This window comes from Malaya genurostris, chromosome 1, assembly GCF_030247185.1.
Source record: "Malaya genurostris strain Urasoe2022 chromosome 1, Malgen_1.1, whole genome shotgun sequence".
Lineage (NCBI taxonomy): Eukaryota > Metazoa > Arthropoda > Insecta > Diptera > Culicidae > Malaya > Malaya genurostris.
In genome coordinates this window covers 80,398,425-80,416,501 of record NC_080570.1, presented here as the reverse complement: position 1 = coordinate 80,416,501, position 18,077 = coordinate 80,398,425, and the positions used below count along the sequence as shown (strand labels likewise).

General features: G+C 35.7%; 1 protein-coding gene across 4 annotated transcripts in view; it reads left to right on the top strand.

Annotated features, from left to right (window-relative positions):
- The window catches only part of LOC131440614 (cyclin-dependent kinase-like 1), an 85,196-nt gene that overhangs the window by 51,152 nt on the left and 15,967 nt on the right, over positions 1–18,077 (top strand). For all 4 annotated transcript variants that reach the window (XM_058612054.1, XM_058612053.1, XM_058612052.1 and 1 more), the window contains one exon: positions 8,766–9,072. In XM_058612054.1, the coding sequence (XP_058468037.1) occupies positions 8,766–9,072 (307 nt within the window). The remainder of the gene's footprint in view (positions 1–8,765; positions 9,073–18,077) is intronic.

Below are 18,077 nucleotides of genomic sequence, written 5' to 3'. Positions count from 1 at the left end.
TCAATTAATTTAATATTATCTTGTTTTGAAGTATCTATATTCCAATCCCCCAAAACTATCATCCGAGTATTTTTACGGGAATATAAAAAGTTGAAAATTGAGATTTCAAATACGAGAAAGGCAAACAGGCAAATTGTTTCAAGTTTGGAATATATAGTTGTAGAATGGTAGCTGTTTAAAGTAACTAATCTGTACATTAATGTAGGGGCATCGCTTCAAACTCTATTAGTGAAAAAGAAGAAAGCAATTCATACAATCAATCAACTAACTGATATTCGGAAAAGTGATGGGAGCGTATCAGTTTTTTCGTATTCACGACATTCAGTTATGTCTCTGACATTACTCACCCGCCTTTTTTATTTCCATAAAGAGCTTCATGTCATCGACATATACAAGTACTTTTGGATGTTTGAGTAAGAAGGAAATGTCATTTACGTATAAAATGAAAAAAGAGGGCCTAAATGTGAACCTTGGGGAACCCCTGAAGTGACCTTTATTGATTTATACAAAAGTGTTTTGATAGCGTACAATTTGTGTGCGTTTTGCATGATATGAATCAAGCCATTCCAAAAGTTTTTTTTTTCAAAGCCGTATTAAAAAAAAATACGTGGTAATAATGGCATGTCAATTCTTTCGAAAGCTTTGCTGCAGTCAGTATATAAAGTTTCTACACAGTTTCTATTGCCCATGGCTTCCAAAATGAATGTAATGAATTCCAAGAGATTTGTTGAAATAGAACGACCTATGAATATGCCATGTTGTTTTGAGGTTATGTAATATTTTACTTGTTGAAATATTTTTCCATTATTCATTTTTTCAAACAATTTTGGAATGCAAGAAATAATGGTAATCCCTCGATAATTACGCACGGCTGCTCGGCAACTCATGCAAGTTGACCATCAATGCCAACTTCCCTTTCTGAGCAGCCTAGATAGCCGTGCAGTGTCGGTAGCGGTTTTCCCAACTGGCTAAGAATAACTCTACGGTCCACCTGTACCGGTGGTATAAGTCCACCAAATAGGTAAGCCGTGTGACATCTGGTGGAGTTACTTCCTACAAAGAATTGATCCACTGCACAGTGGGAAAAAACGATCAAACTTTGCTCAATAATTTTATAAAAACCTAAGCAAATATTTTCAAAGTTAGTATTTCTTGTTCAAATTGATCCGTAGAATCGATTTATGATAGTTAGAAGATCCGAAAAATTCACTATCATGCCCGTTTTGCTCCAATCCCTCTTTTTTCTGACTTTACTTCGAAAACTAACTGTGAAACTCAGGAAAAATTTGACCAATCAGAAGGTATTCCTGATATGCTCATAAGCTATATTAATGGATTGTTTTTAATAAGATTGACCATATAAAACTATATTATGTTTTACCCCCAATCATCTTCTTCCATGAATTTACAGAAAAAATAGTTCTACTGATCGGTGTTTAGACCAATATTGGTTAAACAAGACAGTTCTATGTTTCGCATATAACCTCAAATAATAATTAACACGAAGTCTTCATGATCGCATGCGTAATGCTACATCGTTTTACCCCAATTTTCGCACAAATATGATTTTATGTTGAATTCAGATTTACAATCCCGAAGCAGATCCAATATGACCTACCAATATTGGTTCATATCACGTACAAAACATCTGTAATTCAATCAAACACAATGCGAATGACAGTACTAGCCTGTTTAACCCGTTTTACCCACATTTATTTCATCAGTCGTTTTTTCTGGTTAAGCGTTCTTCTGCATACCGTAAGCAGGCTGATTGCGGTTGATGAAAATCGATTGATATTACGAAGAAAGCCCTAAAAATAAAATTACAGATGGATTCAATGGCCGCATGAATCTTGTTATACCGTTTTACCCCAATTTATCCTTTAACTGAGTCGTAAGATTCTGCTCCACATTTGGAAAATAGTTCCTAATATAAATCGATTTTCATCAACCACAATCAGCCTGTTTAGGGTATGCAGAAAAACGTTTAACCAGAAATACGACTTATGAAATAAATTGAGGTAAAACGGTATAACAAGATTCGTGCGGTCATTGAATACATTTGTAATCCTATTTTTAGGGCTTTCTTCGTAATATCAATCGGTTTCCATCTACCGCAATCATCCTGCTTTCGGTACGCGAAAGAAAGTTTAACCAGAAATACGATTTATGAAATAAATTGGGGTAAAACGGTATAACAAGATTCGTGCGGTCATTGAATTCATTTGTAATCCTATTTTTAGTGCTTTCTTCGTAATATCAATAAATTTTCATCAACCGCAATCATCCTGCTTTCGGTATGCGAAAGAAAGTTTAACCAGAAAGACGACTTATGAAATAAATTGGGGTAAAACGGTATAACAAGATTCGTGCGGTCATTGAATTCATTTGTAATCCTATTTTTAGGGCTTTCTTCGTAATATCAATAAATTTTCATCAACCGCAATCATCCTGCTTTCGGTATGCGAAAGAAAGTTTAACCAGAAAGACGACTTATGAAATAAATTGGGGTAAAACGGTATAACAAGATTCGTGCGGTCATTGAATTCATTTGTAATCCTATTTTTAGGGCTTTCTTCGTAATATCAATAAATTTTCATCAACCGCAATCATCCTGCTTTCGGTATGCGAAAGAAAGTTTAACCAGAAATACGACTTATGATATAAATTGGGGTAAAACGGGGTAAACAAGCTAGTACTGTCATTCGCATTGTGTTTAATTGGATCACAGATGTTTTGCACGTAATATGAACCAATATTGATAGATCGTATTGGATCTGCTTTTGGATTGTAGATCATATTTCAACTGAGTATTATTACTAGAAATGAAATGGGGTAAAACGGTACAATGAGATTTCTGCTGTCAATAAAACTATTTGCAATCGATTTGTTAGACTTTTTTACATCGGAAACACTCTATTCGCTCTTCTGCAAGTTCTTCGGTTTCATGTTATATAGTTAAGCTTGAATACAATGCAGTATAAAAAGGGTACTTGGGGTAAAATGAACATGATAGTGTTTCGTGCGGTCCTTCTAAATACATGAAATCGATTTTACTGACCATTTTACACCAAAAAAGTGCTTTGTGGTCAGCTGTGTCATGCCTCCAAAAAATCGTCGTGTTTTTGGTCTATTTTTCCCCACTGTGCACTGGTTTCCTGTGCCATGCCACAAAAATATGATCTCCCAAGTCAAGGTGTATTTCCGTGCCGATGACTGAATGGCTGCAGAAGATTGAATAATGCAGTCGTGAACGGAATATCTTGGTTTTGCCATTACTGTTTTGAGCGAAGCTCTGGTACAGTGGACGACTTCATTCTTCGCAACACGTTGGATTTAGATAATTAAAATATTTTAAAAAAAATCCTTCCATAGTTCGCTATAGGTGGTTATAAGCCAATAATTGCCAATTCGCTATAGCCGTTTATAAGCCAATCTTTTTTTCTAATTGCTGTACGATAAGTGCTGGAGATGGAGAGTTCATTACTTTAAATGATAATGGTTAGAGTAGCACAAATCAATCTACAGCATAAACGTACAGCAACTATGATTCTAACAAGACTTCTGCAAGAAGGTAAAGCTTCTATAGCTTTTGTTCAAGAACCGCATTTGCAAAAGGGAACCTTCTACGTTGGAAAGTCATTAAACCCAGTGAATACTTCAAAAAGGTTGTATAATACTGTTGCAAAAGTGATTAACCGCTTATAATCGGCAGTGAAATCAATGCTCACCATATCTTTTGGGGCAGATATAAATTCGAGATGGAATTTATGAGCAGTACAAAGAAAATCGTCCAAGTTTTGCGAGGTCTGCTAGAGAGGAGGTTTAGGATGTTACTCTCTGTTCTGATAGAACTGCGCATGAGTTGGTAAATTGACTCGTCTCCGCTGAGCTCAAACTTTCGTTATCTAATCATAAGTACATCTTTTTTGATCATTTAAACGTTAAATTTGATATTGTCAAATATCGTAATCCCAAATCTACAGACTGGGACCTCTATGAAGAGGGCTAGCGACTAGATTGACCGGGTACCAACCAACAATTGAAACCCCAATTGATTTGGAAAATGTTGTCGAAACTCATTTATAGTTGCAGCATACCCGGGTAGAAGTGATTTGCAAACCAATACCAAATTCTGTCATTAAAATCAAACATCTCAATGGTAGAAATTAACATTATTTAGTTTGAAATAAGAGTCAAAATATCAAAAATCATATCAAAGCTTGCATGAGAAAATAGCAACAAAATAAAAAATTCTGTCATTGTAATATCAAACCAAGAACAAAATATTTATAGAAGATGAATTTGTTAATTATTTTATAATCTAGCATTTAGAATAGAGTAATATCTTAAGTATTTCTCTTATCTGATTCTGATGCAGTTTATTCAATGGTATTTTATTTGAAGATAAAACTACTGGGTCAATTTACTTAATGAAATTGAAATAACTCATCAATAACGAAATAAGATATTATAACTAATTTTGATGTTGAACAGATATTGTACAATGTCTTGATCCCTTGATGAAATATCACGAAAATATCAAGTATCGCTCTGACAACACAGAAACATCAAGCCAAGATATGATGGTAAAATTTGTTATTATTTTGCCCTTTGTTTGCTATTTACACCTACCCGGGTAGGAAGAGGCTTGTCCACTTCGGCTTGCGCGAGCTATCAGAGTAGCTCCTTGGTGGAATGCTGAACTTGCTAGACTAAAGAAATTATGCAGAAAATCTTGGAACCACCGACGCAGAGATGGGTCATTCGCGTCGGCTCGAAAGACTTATAAAAATGCTTTTCGATCGTCTGAGCGAAGTGGTTGAAAAACCTTTGCATAAATGTCTCTAGTCTCAACGAGGCTAGCAGATTAAATAAGTTACTTTCGAAATCTAAGGACTTTCTTGTCGGTTTCTTAAGAATTTCAGATGGTGAGTAAATGTCAGATGAAGGTGACTTCACTATCTTTTTAACACTCACTTTCCAGGATATATGGAGCCATCACAGACAGCTGTTTCTGAGACGTTTTCGGGTAGTTACGATTCTTGGGCCCTTGCACGAAGAATTGTGACGATTGAATCGGTCAAATGGTCAGTTGGGAGTTTTGCTCCGTACAAGTCTTCAGGAAAGGAAGTTTTCCCAGTGTATGAACGTTTCAAATATGTTTTGAAGAAAATCTTACTTTTAGTCTTGCGATAGGATATATTCCAAGAGCTTGTCAGGAAATAATTGTTAAATTTATTCCCAAAGGCTTGCTAACATCGCGCTGTAGTCGTTTGTTTTATTGTAAAGTATGTGTCCCTTACCAAGGGGCTCCGAACGTGAGCTCATTGGTGCGGAGAGTGTAGAGGGCCAATAAAGAATAAAGCGGTCGCAACACTTATGAGGAAGCGAAGAGTTTCAGGCCTATCAGTCTTAGCTCATTTCTTCTTGAAACAGTGAAACGCATAGTCGATCACTATATCAAGAATGTTGGTTTAAGCGTGCATCCGCTACATGAAATGCAACATGCTTACCAGTATGTCGTATGTTCGAACCACGACCAGAAAGGATTCAGTAGAATCGTAGCACTAGCCATGCAATGGTTCTGTACACTCTGAATCGGCTGCGAAGTCTGTTGAAACAGAAGGTCAAATTCCACTACAGGAATGTAACACCAACCTTTGCTTTGCTATCTAACGGGGAAACAGATTGGAAAACTGACATATGAATACAGTAATGTAATGAAAACCGCGAAAATGTTACCGCAGAGACGGGACTCGAACCCGTAGCTAACTTCTAACCGGGGAAATTGTTTTTACCAATTAAACTACCCTGCATATGAAAACACAAGAAGAGAAAGTCCAATTGATTGGACGAAACTAAGCATGCTTCGCTGTATTTAGCCACCACAGTCCCGTATCGACGGAAACAAATTCAACAGAGACACATACAATGATCACGAGTCTATTTCTACCCATCTATTTTGGCCGCACGATACTGATTCGAGACTTTTGTTTTTGTCTATTTCGCTATCTACGAGGTAAAACACGATAGTTTCATCCATTTGGGTGCAATTCAATTCGCAAAAGACAATAACAATGTGCACTATGTAGAACACGAGAACATTAAGTACAACATTCCAGTATACCTATATGGAAGATAGTGCTATAGAAGTGCGTGTGCATGATCTTCCCTCAATCGTCATCGATCTTTATATTTGCAAAACTATGTCCCAATACGGAGAGATTCTCTTTATCGAAAAAAAAGTGGAAGAAATTTTCCCCGGTATTCTAAATGACGTACGTTTGTTACGCATACGCTTGAGGAGGCCTACACCTTCTTATGTGACTTTCGGTCAGGAAACAAGAATTCCGTGCAAATCACTTGTTACCTATGACAAGCAGATGGCCACATGTCAATATTGCCAAAAAGCTGTCCACTACGGTAAGTCATGTGAAAAACTGGACAAGGAGACAACTACACCAAAAGACAACGGTGCTTCCTTCACACCAACCCCAAGCAACCCCAGTACACCTGTGACAGCCATCAACAACAATAAAGCCACCAACCCTTCAACGAATCCATCATCATCTCCTATAAAACAAAGAGCACCAGCTACAGTTAACAACTTACCCTCCAACCAACCAGCAACTGCAATCAATGTACAACAAGGTGCATCTACAGCAACTAGCAACGAAAAGAAGACGGAAATCGACAACAATTCCATCGATGCGCAATGGATGACGAGACGAACCATGGTGGTGGTGGTTCGTCTCGCTCTCCCCCTAGAAAAAGGGTGACAACGAGATCCAACTAAAAAAAATATTTAAAAATTCGGCTCAATCGGCCACGTAAAGCTTGTACACAAATAGACCTGAATAAAAATATCTTTTAAATGAAATAAAACAACAAAGATGAAAGGCCAAAGGGTCAGATCACACTCACACGTTGATGTAATACACAAAAATAAGATTAATAAACAGGTTAATTATGCAAAAAATTCGTTCATTCTAGCCTGCGCAGTTGGCTGAGCAGGAAGTAAAGCAAATGCATCGTAAACATCTCATTTCGGTTGGTTCAGGTCCATAACTCTGTGTAAGCAGATTTATAAGCACCTAATAAATTAAAGTTCGAAATCCGCAGAGTTCTTTCCAATTTTCGTCTAATACGTCAATGAAGATATTGCGTTTGGGTGAATTTGAAAATCTTTATTTGTTGCAGCCTTCAAAAATTAAAAATCATGCCAGTTACAAAATATCGAAGTGAATCAACCTGGCTTGAACCTTCGTTTAAATGAATGATCATTTTCAGGGCTATCAATTAATACTAAAGACTTAATTTTATTTTGCATCTTGCATAATTATGATATCTTTACTGTTTGCATTACCACAAATGTTATAAAAAACTATTTAGCCCTAACATAACCCAATTTTTTAATCGTTCGCCGTACACGCAGAGCAAAATATTGTAAAAATAACTAAATTTGGGTTTTATACAACGAATTTTTTTATTGAAATAGTGACAAAAGAAAATCTGGATTGATATTGCAAATATTGCTACTTGAAACTACAAAACATGATGATTATTTTTTCTCAGTGCATTAGTTTGTTTCAATCAATATTTTGATAGAAATAACAAATATTCTACTTGTGCGTTTCTTTTATTTTCTTGTCAAACAATTTCACAGTAAACTCAACTCGAAAAATTAGTTTTAAATGAACGAACTCTAGTTTAAGTTAATTATTTTCAGCGCTTTAAATTTACGAACCTTTTAGTTGAAATAAATGAATTTAAATTTAGTTATTTCTACTAACGCTTTTGCTTGTTATAATCACATATTTTGGTTTGGTTTGAAGAATGAAATGATTTCTTTTAAATTATTATGCAAGATAATTTTTGATGTTACTTTATTCGATTCATGCTCGTATTCAAATTCTTAATAATTATTCACGTTGAAGTCCGGGTATTTTTTTAGTATCCAATGTTTTGGTGCTTCATCAGTCCGGTCAAGATATCTGCATCAAAAAATTATTTTTCAAAAAAATGTGTTATTTAATGCTATGCACTTTTCAAGAATATTATAAATTATCAATACATACGCTTGGATTGTTTCAAAACATAGATAGATTGAATAATTTTTTTTCTTTATATAAAGGTATAACGAGATTTAATCAACATAGACATTGCCGATAACATCAACTCAACTTTGGTTGTCATGTGAAAATATTGTTAGTTTATTTCAACAATAAAATTAATAATAATTTCATTTGACTAGACAAAAAGTTTGATTCAAATCAAACAGAGAACACTGTGATGTTGAAGGGAAAAATTAGTTCAAAACAATCATATTTTAGTTTGAAATCATCATAAATCAAATTGAAATATCTACTAACAGTTTTGTTAGTTTAAACATGCTTCATTTCTCTGCGTGTAGTTGATATCATGCTTTATAAGGGCACAGCTCCAGTTTCAGCGGGCCAATGTTATTCATATTCACGTCAATCCGGTAATGTTTCTGGCATCAAATACCCACCTTTATTAGTTCAATAATTGCAGAGACTAGGTGTACTTTAGATTTGAAGTATTCTTTTAAATCGTGGTAAACGAAAAGAACGAATTATAGCGAATATTCGGAATTCAGGAAGAAGTGTGTCATTTTTATTCATATTCTAATTAATCCGGTTATGTCTCTCACTAGCAATTTCTCAAATTAATGATTTATATTGTTCCACACATACTTGTATACTGATTTGATCATATATTTGTTACATTCGAATTTACAGGTCAAGAGGTAGTAGCAGAATGGATCGCTATGAAAAGCTAAGCCGTTTAGGAGAAGGATCGTATGGAGTGGTTTACAAATGCAGGGATCGAGAGACTGGATCATTGGTAGCCGTCAAGCGATTTGTAGAATCAGAAGATGATCCTGCCATAAGAAAAATAGCTTTGCGAGAAATTCGTTTGTTGAAAAATCTGAAGCACCCAAATCTGGTATGTCTACTGGAAGTTTTTCGGCGGAAACGAAGACTGCATCTAGTGTTTGAATTTTGCGAACATACTGTTTTGCATGAGCTTGAACGACATCCGGAGGTATTGTATACATTACTAAAATATAGAGATATAGAATTCAGTTTATGTATTTTGCCGTTTGAATAAGAACTATCATTGGATCATTGTTCATTTACATCCGCGGTGTCAATGTTATTCAATACATAACTAATCGTAAAGTAGTTTTATTTTAGGCATATGTATTTTCGTATTTTTTGGGAAAATTTATTTTAATATATGATTACTTCAAATACTTGCATATTTCGATAGTTTAAATTCGCATTATTCCCTTGTTCCTGTTCCTGATGATAATTTTTTGAAGGTTATCCGTAAATAATTTTCGAGCGATGGGAAAGACACGATTTATTTTGTTTTTGTTAATGTATGAGCTAAATTTAAACTGTCCAGATTTGCGATGGGTGCCCAAGCAACCAGAAAATCCACAATAACTAAAAAAATCCACTTTCTTGCTTCTTAAAAGTACATGTGGAACTTTGGAGAACTTGAAAGTACAGATCAAGTTCCGCGTGAACTTTCTAGCAGATTCAGAAAACACGTGGCAATTTTTGACAGTTCAAAGTACAGGACAAGTTCCGCGAGAACCTTTTCGCTGCATAGAAGCTGTACAATGTATTCTACAAGCAGCTTAGAAGTTCGTGCGGTTGCGTTGTGTTCAGTCACAAGTGGTGACTTTTCAGTCCTATTATTTACATGGTTTGGTTATAACTAACGCTTGTATCCGTACTGTATTTTACAGTATCGTACTGTATTTTCGACCCAAATACTGCGTACTGTTTTTTACCTTAAAATTTACAGTATTTCAATTTGTGCTATATTTTTCCATTGATATGTACTGTATTTTACACATATAAATATAAGTACATAATTCTAAATCTTTAACTCAACGAATTTCGATTTGCGTCTATAGGGACCGTGCACGATAACAAGTAGCGCCATTAGTGGCGAATAGGTGAAGAAACTCTACCATAGCTTAACACTGTTACCATATATTGACGCTGAATGAAATACTCAAAAACCTGTTTTAATACAACATAGTGATGTAATGATCCTTTTCTCACATCAATTATTTTCTCCTATTTAGTACTGTGGTATACTAGGTATTAAAAATATTTCTCTCCGATTCTTAAAATAAACCAAAGAGATTGTTTGTGCATTAACTAGTATTACCAACAGAATGAAACAGTTCTCTGACATCCATGAGAAAACGAAGTGAGTTCCACTGTTGTAGGTATTCCGGGCACTGGAACCTGAGAACGTATAATCGAAGTTGGTTTGTAAGGCCATGATTTTAATTGCATCCGAAAAATATGCTTAATTTTCGGTAGGAGCATAAGATCTTTCATTTGAACCTAAGATTAGGAATAGCGGACTCCCATCTCTGAGAAAAGTAAGTGAGATCCTTTTTGAGTGTATGACTATTATCTGCCGTAGTAATTCGAAAACCGGGAATACTTTCGAGACCAATTTAGAAAACTTTTACTTTTTTTCCGAAAGTCGGATCCAGATGAAATTCAAGAATTCCGTGTAGAACCATGAAACCTTCCATTTGAATCTAAGTTGGTCAACATCGATTAAGTCATTTTCGAGAAACACACACACGCACACACAGACATTGCTCAACTCGACGAACTGAGTGGAATGGCATATGACACTTGGCCAATTTTACTAGTCGATTTTCAAGTGATTGTATAACCTTTCTATATGAGAGTACAGTACAGAGTTTCAATAAAATGATTATTTGTTGTTTTTTTGTGACTCGTATTTTCAATATACGTCAAACTGGCTACTCGTGAGATTGCTAGCATAGTATTCTGTAAATTCATGGAAGAAGATGACATTGGGTAAACCGGAATACAATTATTTGCGATCAATCTTATTAAAAACAATCCATTTATCTTACTTATGAACGTGTCAGGAATACCTTCCGATTGGTCGAATTCAATTTTTGCCAGTTTCACAGTTAGTTTTCGAAGTAAAGGCAGATAAAAGAGGAATTGGAGCAAAACGGGCATGATAGTGAACTTTGCGGATCTTCTAACTACCATAAATCGAATCTACGGAAAAATTTGCATAAGAAAAACTATTTAATATTTGCTTAGGTTCTTATAAAATTATTGAGCAAAGTCGCGTTTTAGATCGTTTTTTACCCACTGTGCATTGCGGAGAAATTGAAGTGAGCTTTTTTTCACTATTATCGGTGCTTTTGGAATTGCAAAAGTTGGTTTATATACCTTATGGTCAAAGAAGAAGCGAAATTTTCATTTTAAAATTCCCGCGCTTGTCCAATCGGTAAACTTTTATTCTCTTAACGTTGGCAACACTTTTATACACATTCTGTCAAATTTTGACGCATATCGTACGCTTAGTTTTTGTTTGGTGTCTAAACAAAGAAGTTGAAAAATTTTCGTGTGGCGTTTTTTTATAATGGATGACAATTTAGAACAACGTGCGTGCATCAAATTTTGTGTTGCAAATGGATTTAAGTGTTCCGAAACGTTGAAAATGTTAGAAAAGACCTTTGGTGAATCGTGTCTAGGAAAAACACAGGCATACGAGTGGTATAAACACTTCAAAGGTGGTCGTACAAGCTTGGATCACGATGAGATCCCTGGCCGCCCAACAACATCTGTTACTGAAGAAAACATTGAATCGGCGAAGCAAATTGTGTTGCAAAATCGTTCTGTACCGATTAGAGAGATTGCTGTGTTGTTGGGCATCTCTTATGGATCAGCCGAACACATTTTAACTGATGTTTTGAGTTTGAAACGCGTCGCTTCTCGGCTGGTGCCAAAAAAGCTGATGAAAACAGCGTCGTGTGGATGTGGCCAAAGAGATGATTTCCAACGCAGATAGTGACCCCACATTCATCGAATGCATCATAACTGGCGATGAGGTGTGGATCTATGAATAAGACGTCGAAACCGCACAACAATCAATCGAATGGCGCTTCGAAGGCGAGCCGTTGCTTTAAATTTTCATCCATTTTGAAAATCGCCACACGAAAATTTTTCAACTTCTTTGTATAGACGCAAAAAAAAAACTAATCGTACTATATGCGTCAAAATTTGACAGAATGTGTATAAAAGTGTTGCCAACGTTGAGCGAATAAAAGTTTACCGATTGGACAAGCGCGGGAATTTTAAAATGAAAATTCCGGTTCTCTTTTTATCATAAGGTATCCACCAACCAAAAAGATCTGCCAACTAGAAGAATTTACCAGCAAGTTTTATAAAAATTCGCATCTTTTTTCGTCATCACTCATGAAATCAAAAATTTGTCGCTTATCGCACTGTTATTCTAAAACAAGGCCTTTTATTTGTATCTTAAGAAGTTACCGAGAAAATTTAGTGCGTTTTTCTCATTTAGCTGCACATATTACCCTGTGATTCTGGAACTGGAAGTCGGTTCAAGATGAAATTTAATAGCATACGAAAATATCAGGAATCAGGACAATTTAACTCAAATGGCACGTTCCCCTGGTTGCTTGAAGATTTTTGACTTGCCATAGCTTCCCATCATTGAAGTAAGAAAATAGCACAAAACAAACAGAAATAAATCGTTGTGTACCCCGAAAGGATGCTGAACGGTCTGCTGGTGCCAAAATGCACATTTAATAAAACTTCCAACCCCCTAAAGGATTTAGAGATTTTGCAAAAGCGACACTACTCTGCGTTCCCGGAAGAATGCAGAACGCAATATTTATGATTCAACTATGTTTGGAGAACAAAAAAAAGTTGCGTCAATGCGGGACAATTATGTACTAGATGATATGAAGTATCGTAATCGCATTTACACAAATCACACGAATACTTATTAGCACGTTGCGATAGTTGAGTTTGGTAATGTCGAATTAGAGCTTTGACCAGAGTACTGCAATGATGCTTAAAAAATACTGTGGGCATTTTGACATTTTCAGATTCAAATCTGGTAAATATGCTTTTGTCTGAGAGCAGGTTTGCAAGCTTTGCATTAGTTGCCACGTTTAGATGCAGCCCAAGATCAAATCTGGTACTTAACTAGTTGAATGAGGTACAGCTGGTTCTTCCATTCGTGGTAACAGCTCTAGCCAACTCAGCCCTTTCATTTCCGGTAATACTAAAATGGCCGAGTATTTTTTACATTTCGGTGCATCACGCAGTGTCGACATCCGAATTTTCAACGGGGGGTTGAATCACCCAGAATGCAAACTTTCATATTGAGCTTTCTATATCCTTGCGGCATATCATTGACACTGAGAGAGAACTGCCTAGAACTCAAAACCACTAGGATATTTCGTGATAAAAACAAATATCATATGTTATTCGGTTAAAGTACGATTAACATGTTTTGAAAAAGAAGCTTTTGAGCAATTCCATGCGGAATCAGCATGAAACATTGCATATGTGATCGGTATGGCAAATAAAGTACTTTTCACTGATTTTTTTTCACTCAACACTAATTTTTGAAAAGGCCGTATGTGTTTAAAACAACATTATTTTTAAACAATTATAACTTGAAATCTATAGTTTCAACAAAAATTTTGTCTAAGAAGAAATTGTAGACAATCAATTGAACATGTAAAAAAACATACACTGAAAAAAATCTGGTTTTTCGAAAAATCAAAAATAAATTTTTTTTTTAGATCGTAAGACTTTTTTCATAAAAGACTTTTTTTATAAAAAAGTTTCTCGAAGAAAAAGTTTTCGTTGATTTTCGAAAAACGATGTTTTTATAGGAATAAATGTGTCAGAGCAATCAACTATTGTTCTTCAAGCTACGTACAATGAACAAAATCGAGAAAATGGATATTTCATGAGAATACGCTATTTTATAATTTAGTCTTAATTCTCCATCGCCGAATTTATTATTTGTTTTAATCATTATGAAATTTTTGATTAAATTATTTTTTGACATCAAGACCATGCGAGCAGTTGTTTTCGAGATATTACAAAAAACTAATCGACGGAAAATCACTGGTTTATTAAAATCACAGGTTTCAACAAGGGAGTAAACGCCATATTGAAAAAAAAACAGGTCCACATATAAAAAAATAGGTTATCGCGGTCTTCTTGTTTTCCTCTGATGTAAAAGTTTACCTATGGTATGAAGGATTACCTACACCTAATATAAAAGCGCATTAAAAAAACCGTTAGTGTGATAATTACCTTTAAATGGCCATAGTATTCGAGTGTGATTTAATGATGGAAAATATCATTATTATAGAACTTTTCGTGATAACGGAAAACCCTGTTCGTCTAAACCTCGTAAAGTAACAGATAGTATGATTGAACACATTGCTTCCAAAACTTGGGTCACCTCAAAAGACAAGACATTTTTTCGAGATGAAATTCGATTTTTTTTTTAATTTTTTTATTTGTTTAAGGACCTTTTAAACTTTGTCACTCAGGTCCGTAATTCGAAAATTGCCTAAGAGGCGAGAAAAATTACTTTGATCTTTAAATCTTTTTTAATGTTTAATGTTTTAATTCACCCAGTGGTGTAATGATGCCTTTCTCATTTTCATTTTCTCCTGTATATTACAGCAGAACTTTCCCGAAACACTACAATTTAAAAAAGTTCAGAAAATAGTTTGGAAGATATATGTTGCATAATACTACTACATTGATACACTATATTTGAATTTTAGTTAGTAAAAATCTATTCAATCATATGTGAGAAAATGAAGTGAGTGGTACTTCCGGAACCGAAAGCTGGATATCGGCATAGTGACATTCGGTTCATTGAACCATGCACTACAACCATGACCTACACATTTGTTTACGATTCTCTATGACGATTTGATTTTGGAAAAAAAATGTTTCGGTTGTCGGACTTGGATAAAATTCAGCAAATCATTTATGAGACTATCAATGGTTTATTTGATTGCAGAGTCTCATGGTCTGCAAAGTAGAAAAAAAATACTAGCCAATATAAAAATGTATCTTATGAACCAAGTATTCCTGAAATTGACGGTTTCATACTAAGCACTAGGGTGGGACAAAATGTTGATTTCAGCTCCACTAAACTTTTCGTGTTCCTTTTGGCTCCCGTAAGCACCATGAGAAATTGTAGCTCGATCGGAGAAAATATATTTTCGCGCCCGAGGTTCAGTGTTGGTGATTGCCGAAAATTTCACAGAAGCTGCTATATTGCTATCTATATTGTATACAACATTTTCAATCCGGTAGACGATGCTACAAGAACTCGAGTCTCTCAATGCATGAACCGCGAGAGAATTTTTCTACATTCCTTCGCTCCACTTCATACTCTGAGTATTTCTCGGCCCTTAAAAAAAATGCAGTCTGATAATGATCGCCGCTGTGTGGAATTTACCAAGAGAGAATCGAAAGTTGACAATTATCGCAGAAAATCGAATCGATGATTCGACTTGATGATTCTCATACTAGGTTGCAATATTTCAAAACCCTTGTGTGGAGCATTCACATACATTTTCATAGACACAACTTATACAAAGATTATATGCACATAGTTAGAATAAGCGGCAATAGTAAAATGATTCTATCGCAATTATCAACTGCTGTATAGAATCGGATCGCGAAACGAGAATAAGCAACCGTTTGTTGCTTCAGAGAGGATCCCCACAGCAGCGTGCTAACCTTTGATTCTCAGAAATGTCATCGAGAGAAATTCGCTCTCGCACTGGTGTCGATTCTATGTTAAATGAGCCATGGCGGGTTTTTTGTTGTTGCGATGATTTCCAACTCTCTTTGATGGCACTGATTCAATCGGTGAAGAGTTGCCAGCGAACGTTCTTTGATACGATAAAAGCCATCCTTGCCGAGGTTTAAAGTTTGTATGGGATTTAATATGGAGAAATTCACTTTTTCCAAAAAAATCGGCAGGAGATCAACCCATGAACTCTAAAAATCAGTGCGTATATTATTTTTGTAGGAAATTTAACGAGAAAGAAAAACTTCACAGACTTTAAAACAATCCGACAATTGTAGAAAAAGTTATTAAAGGAAAAGCAACACAAGGTCCGAAGATGGCTTATTCTTTAATATATCTAGCACCACTGCTGCTAATGATGGTAATATGATTTAGCTTTCTTTTGTTAGGTGTACAACTTTGCTTCCGCCGTTTTTTGTCCAAAATTGAAAGCTTTATTGCGAAAAAGTGCTTACAGATGTATTATTCAAAGTATTGTCCGTCGCTAGCGACAACTTTCTCCCATCTTTCCGGAAATTCTCGGATCCCGGTTCGAAAAAAGGAGTCCTTTTTTGACGCTATCCACGAAGCAATACATTTTTCCAACTCTTCGAAGGATTGAAAATGTTGATCTGCCAGGCCGTGTGCCATCGAACGGAATAGGTGGAAGTCAGAAGGGGCGACATCTGGGGAATACGGCGTGTGAGGCAAGACTTCCCATTTCAGCGTTTCCAGGTACTTTTTGACCACTTTTGCGACGTGAGGCCGAGCATTGTCGTGTTGGAGGATGACTTTGCCATGTCGCTCTTGATACTGTGCCCGCTTTTCTTTTAGCGCGCGACTAAGGCGCATCAGTTGCGTTCGGTAGCGATCGCCTGTGATGTTTCACCCGGTTTTAGGAGCTCGTAGTAAATTGTTATTCATCTTTGAAGGTTTTTTCTCTTCCACCATCATGTTTGTCTTCGACATCGAAATCACCATTTTTAAAACGTTGAAACCTTTCCCGACACGTTCTTTTACTCAGAGCAGCATAACCGTAAGTTTATGAAAGCATTCGATGCGCTTCAGTTGCATTTTTTCGAATTGTAACAGAAAAGTAAAACTTCCCGCAAATGGCGAGAATTGGGCACATAAGCAGATATTTTCGAGCGTGAATAATACGAAAACAAGAACAATTGTCACTGAAACGGCGATGACAATTCGTTAGACACTGTAAACACTCACTTTAAAGGCATTATCATCTATGTATTTTAACCAGCCTCAGCCGGTACAGCCACCTATCGGAAAACGGCGGAAGCAAAGTTGTACACCTGATATTATGCTATAACGGTTGATCTGAGTTGTTTGATGTCTTGACGATAGTTACTCAGTTTAGAATAAAGAGTCTTTTTAAGTAAAAAAACAATGCTCCAAACCGTACTGTAAAGACACAAATATTTATGTAAATTATGTCTTTGTTTGCATAAAATAGTATCGTCTGCATCTTCTAAAGTATAAGTGATAGAGAGTTTGTATAATCGCAAGAGTTATTGGATTTGAGTTTTTCTAAAATATTGTAGAAGACTCCAAAAACCTATTTCTTTTAATTGAAAAGTTAGACTTTTGAGTAACTTTTGTGAAGACATAAAACAACTCAAATCAACCGTTATAGCATAATAAAAGAAAGCAAAATCATATTGAGGTTTCTATGCCCGGTGATAAATGAATGGCGGCCCTACTGAAAAATGGGTGGCCAACACGTTTCCTGATGAAAACAAAACAATATGTAAAAGCGATTCACACGCAACATCATGCGACTATCACCTGCATGGAACGATTACGAAACAACAACATTAATAGTATGCAATTAATCTGAAAGGACACTACGTCAAGTTCACGGAACATTTGAACGTCGGATTCGTGAGCAATATTCGGCTAAAATAATTCATAAATTAATCTGGACGTCGACCGAAGTTGATTGATCGTCTGAATCGTGTTTAATTCATGCGTTTCCTGATGAAAACAAACCAATCTCATTTGCATTTGTGGTTGTAAGTGAGCTGTCAGAGAGCCTAATTACCGCCACTAGCAGCAGTGGTGCTAGATGTATTAAAGAATGAGCCATTGTTTGGACCTTGTGTCGGTTTTCCTTTAAAAACTTTTTCTCCAAATGTCGGATTGTTTTGCGGTCTTCGAAGGTTTTCCTCCTCGATAAATTTCCTACGAAAATCACACATGCACTGATTTTTGAAGTTTATAGGTTGATCTCCAGCCGATTTTTTTTGTAAAAAATGAATTTCTCCATACTAAATCCCAAGTAAACTTTAAACCTCGGGCGCGAAAATATAGTTTCTCCGATCAAGCTTAAATTTTGCATGGTGCTTATGAGACCCAAAAGA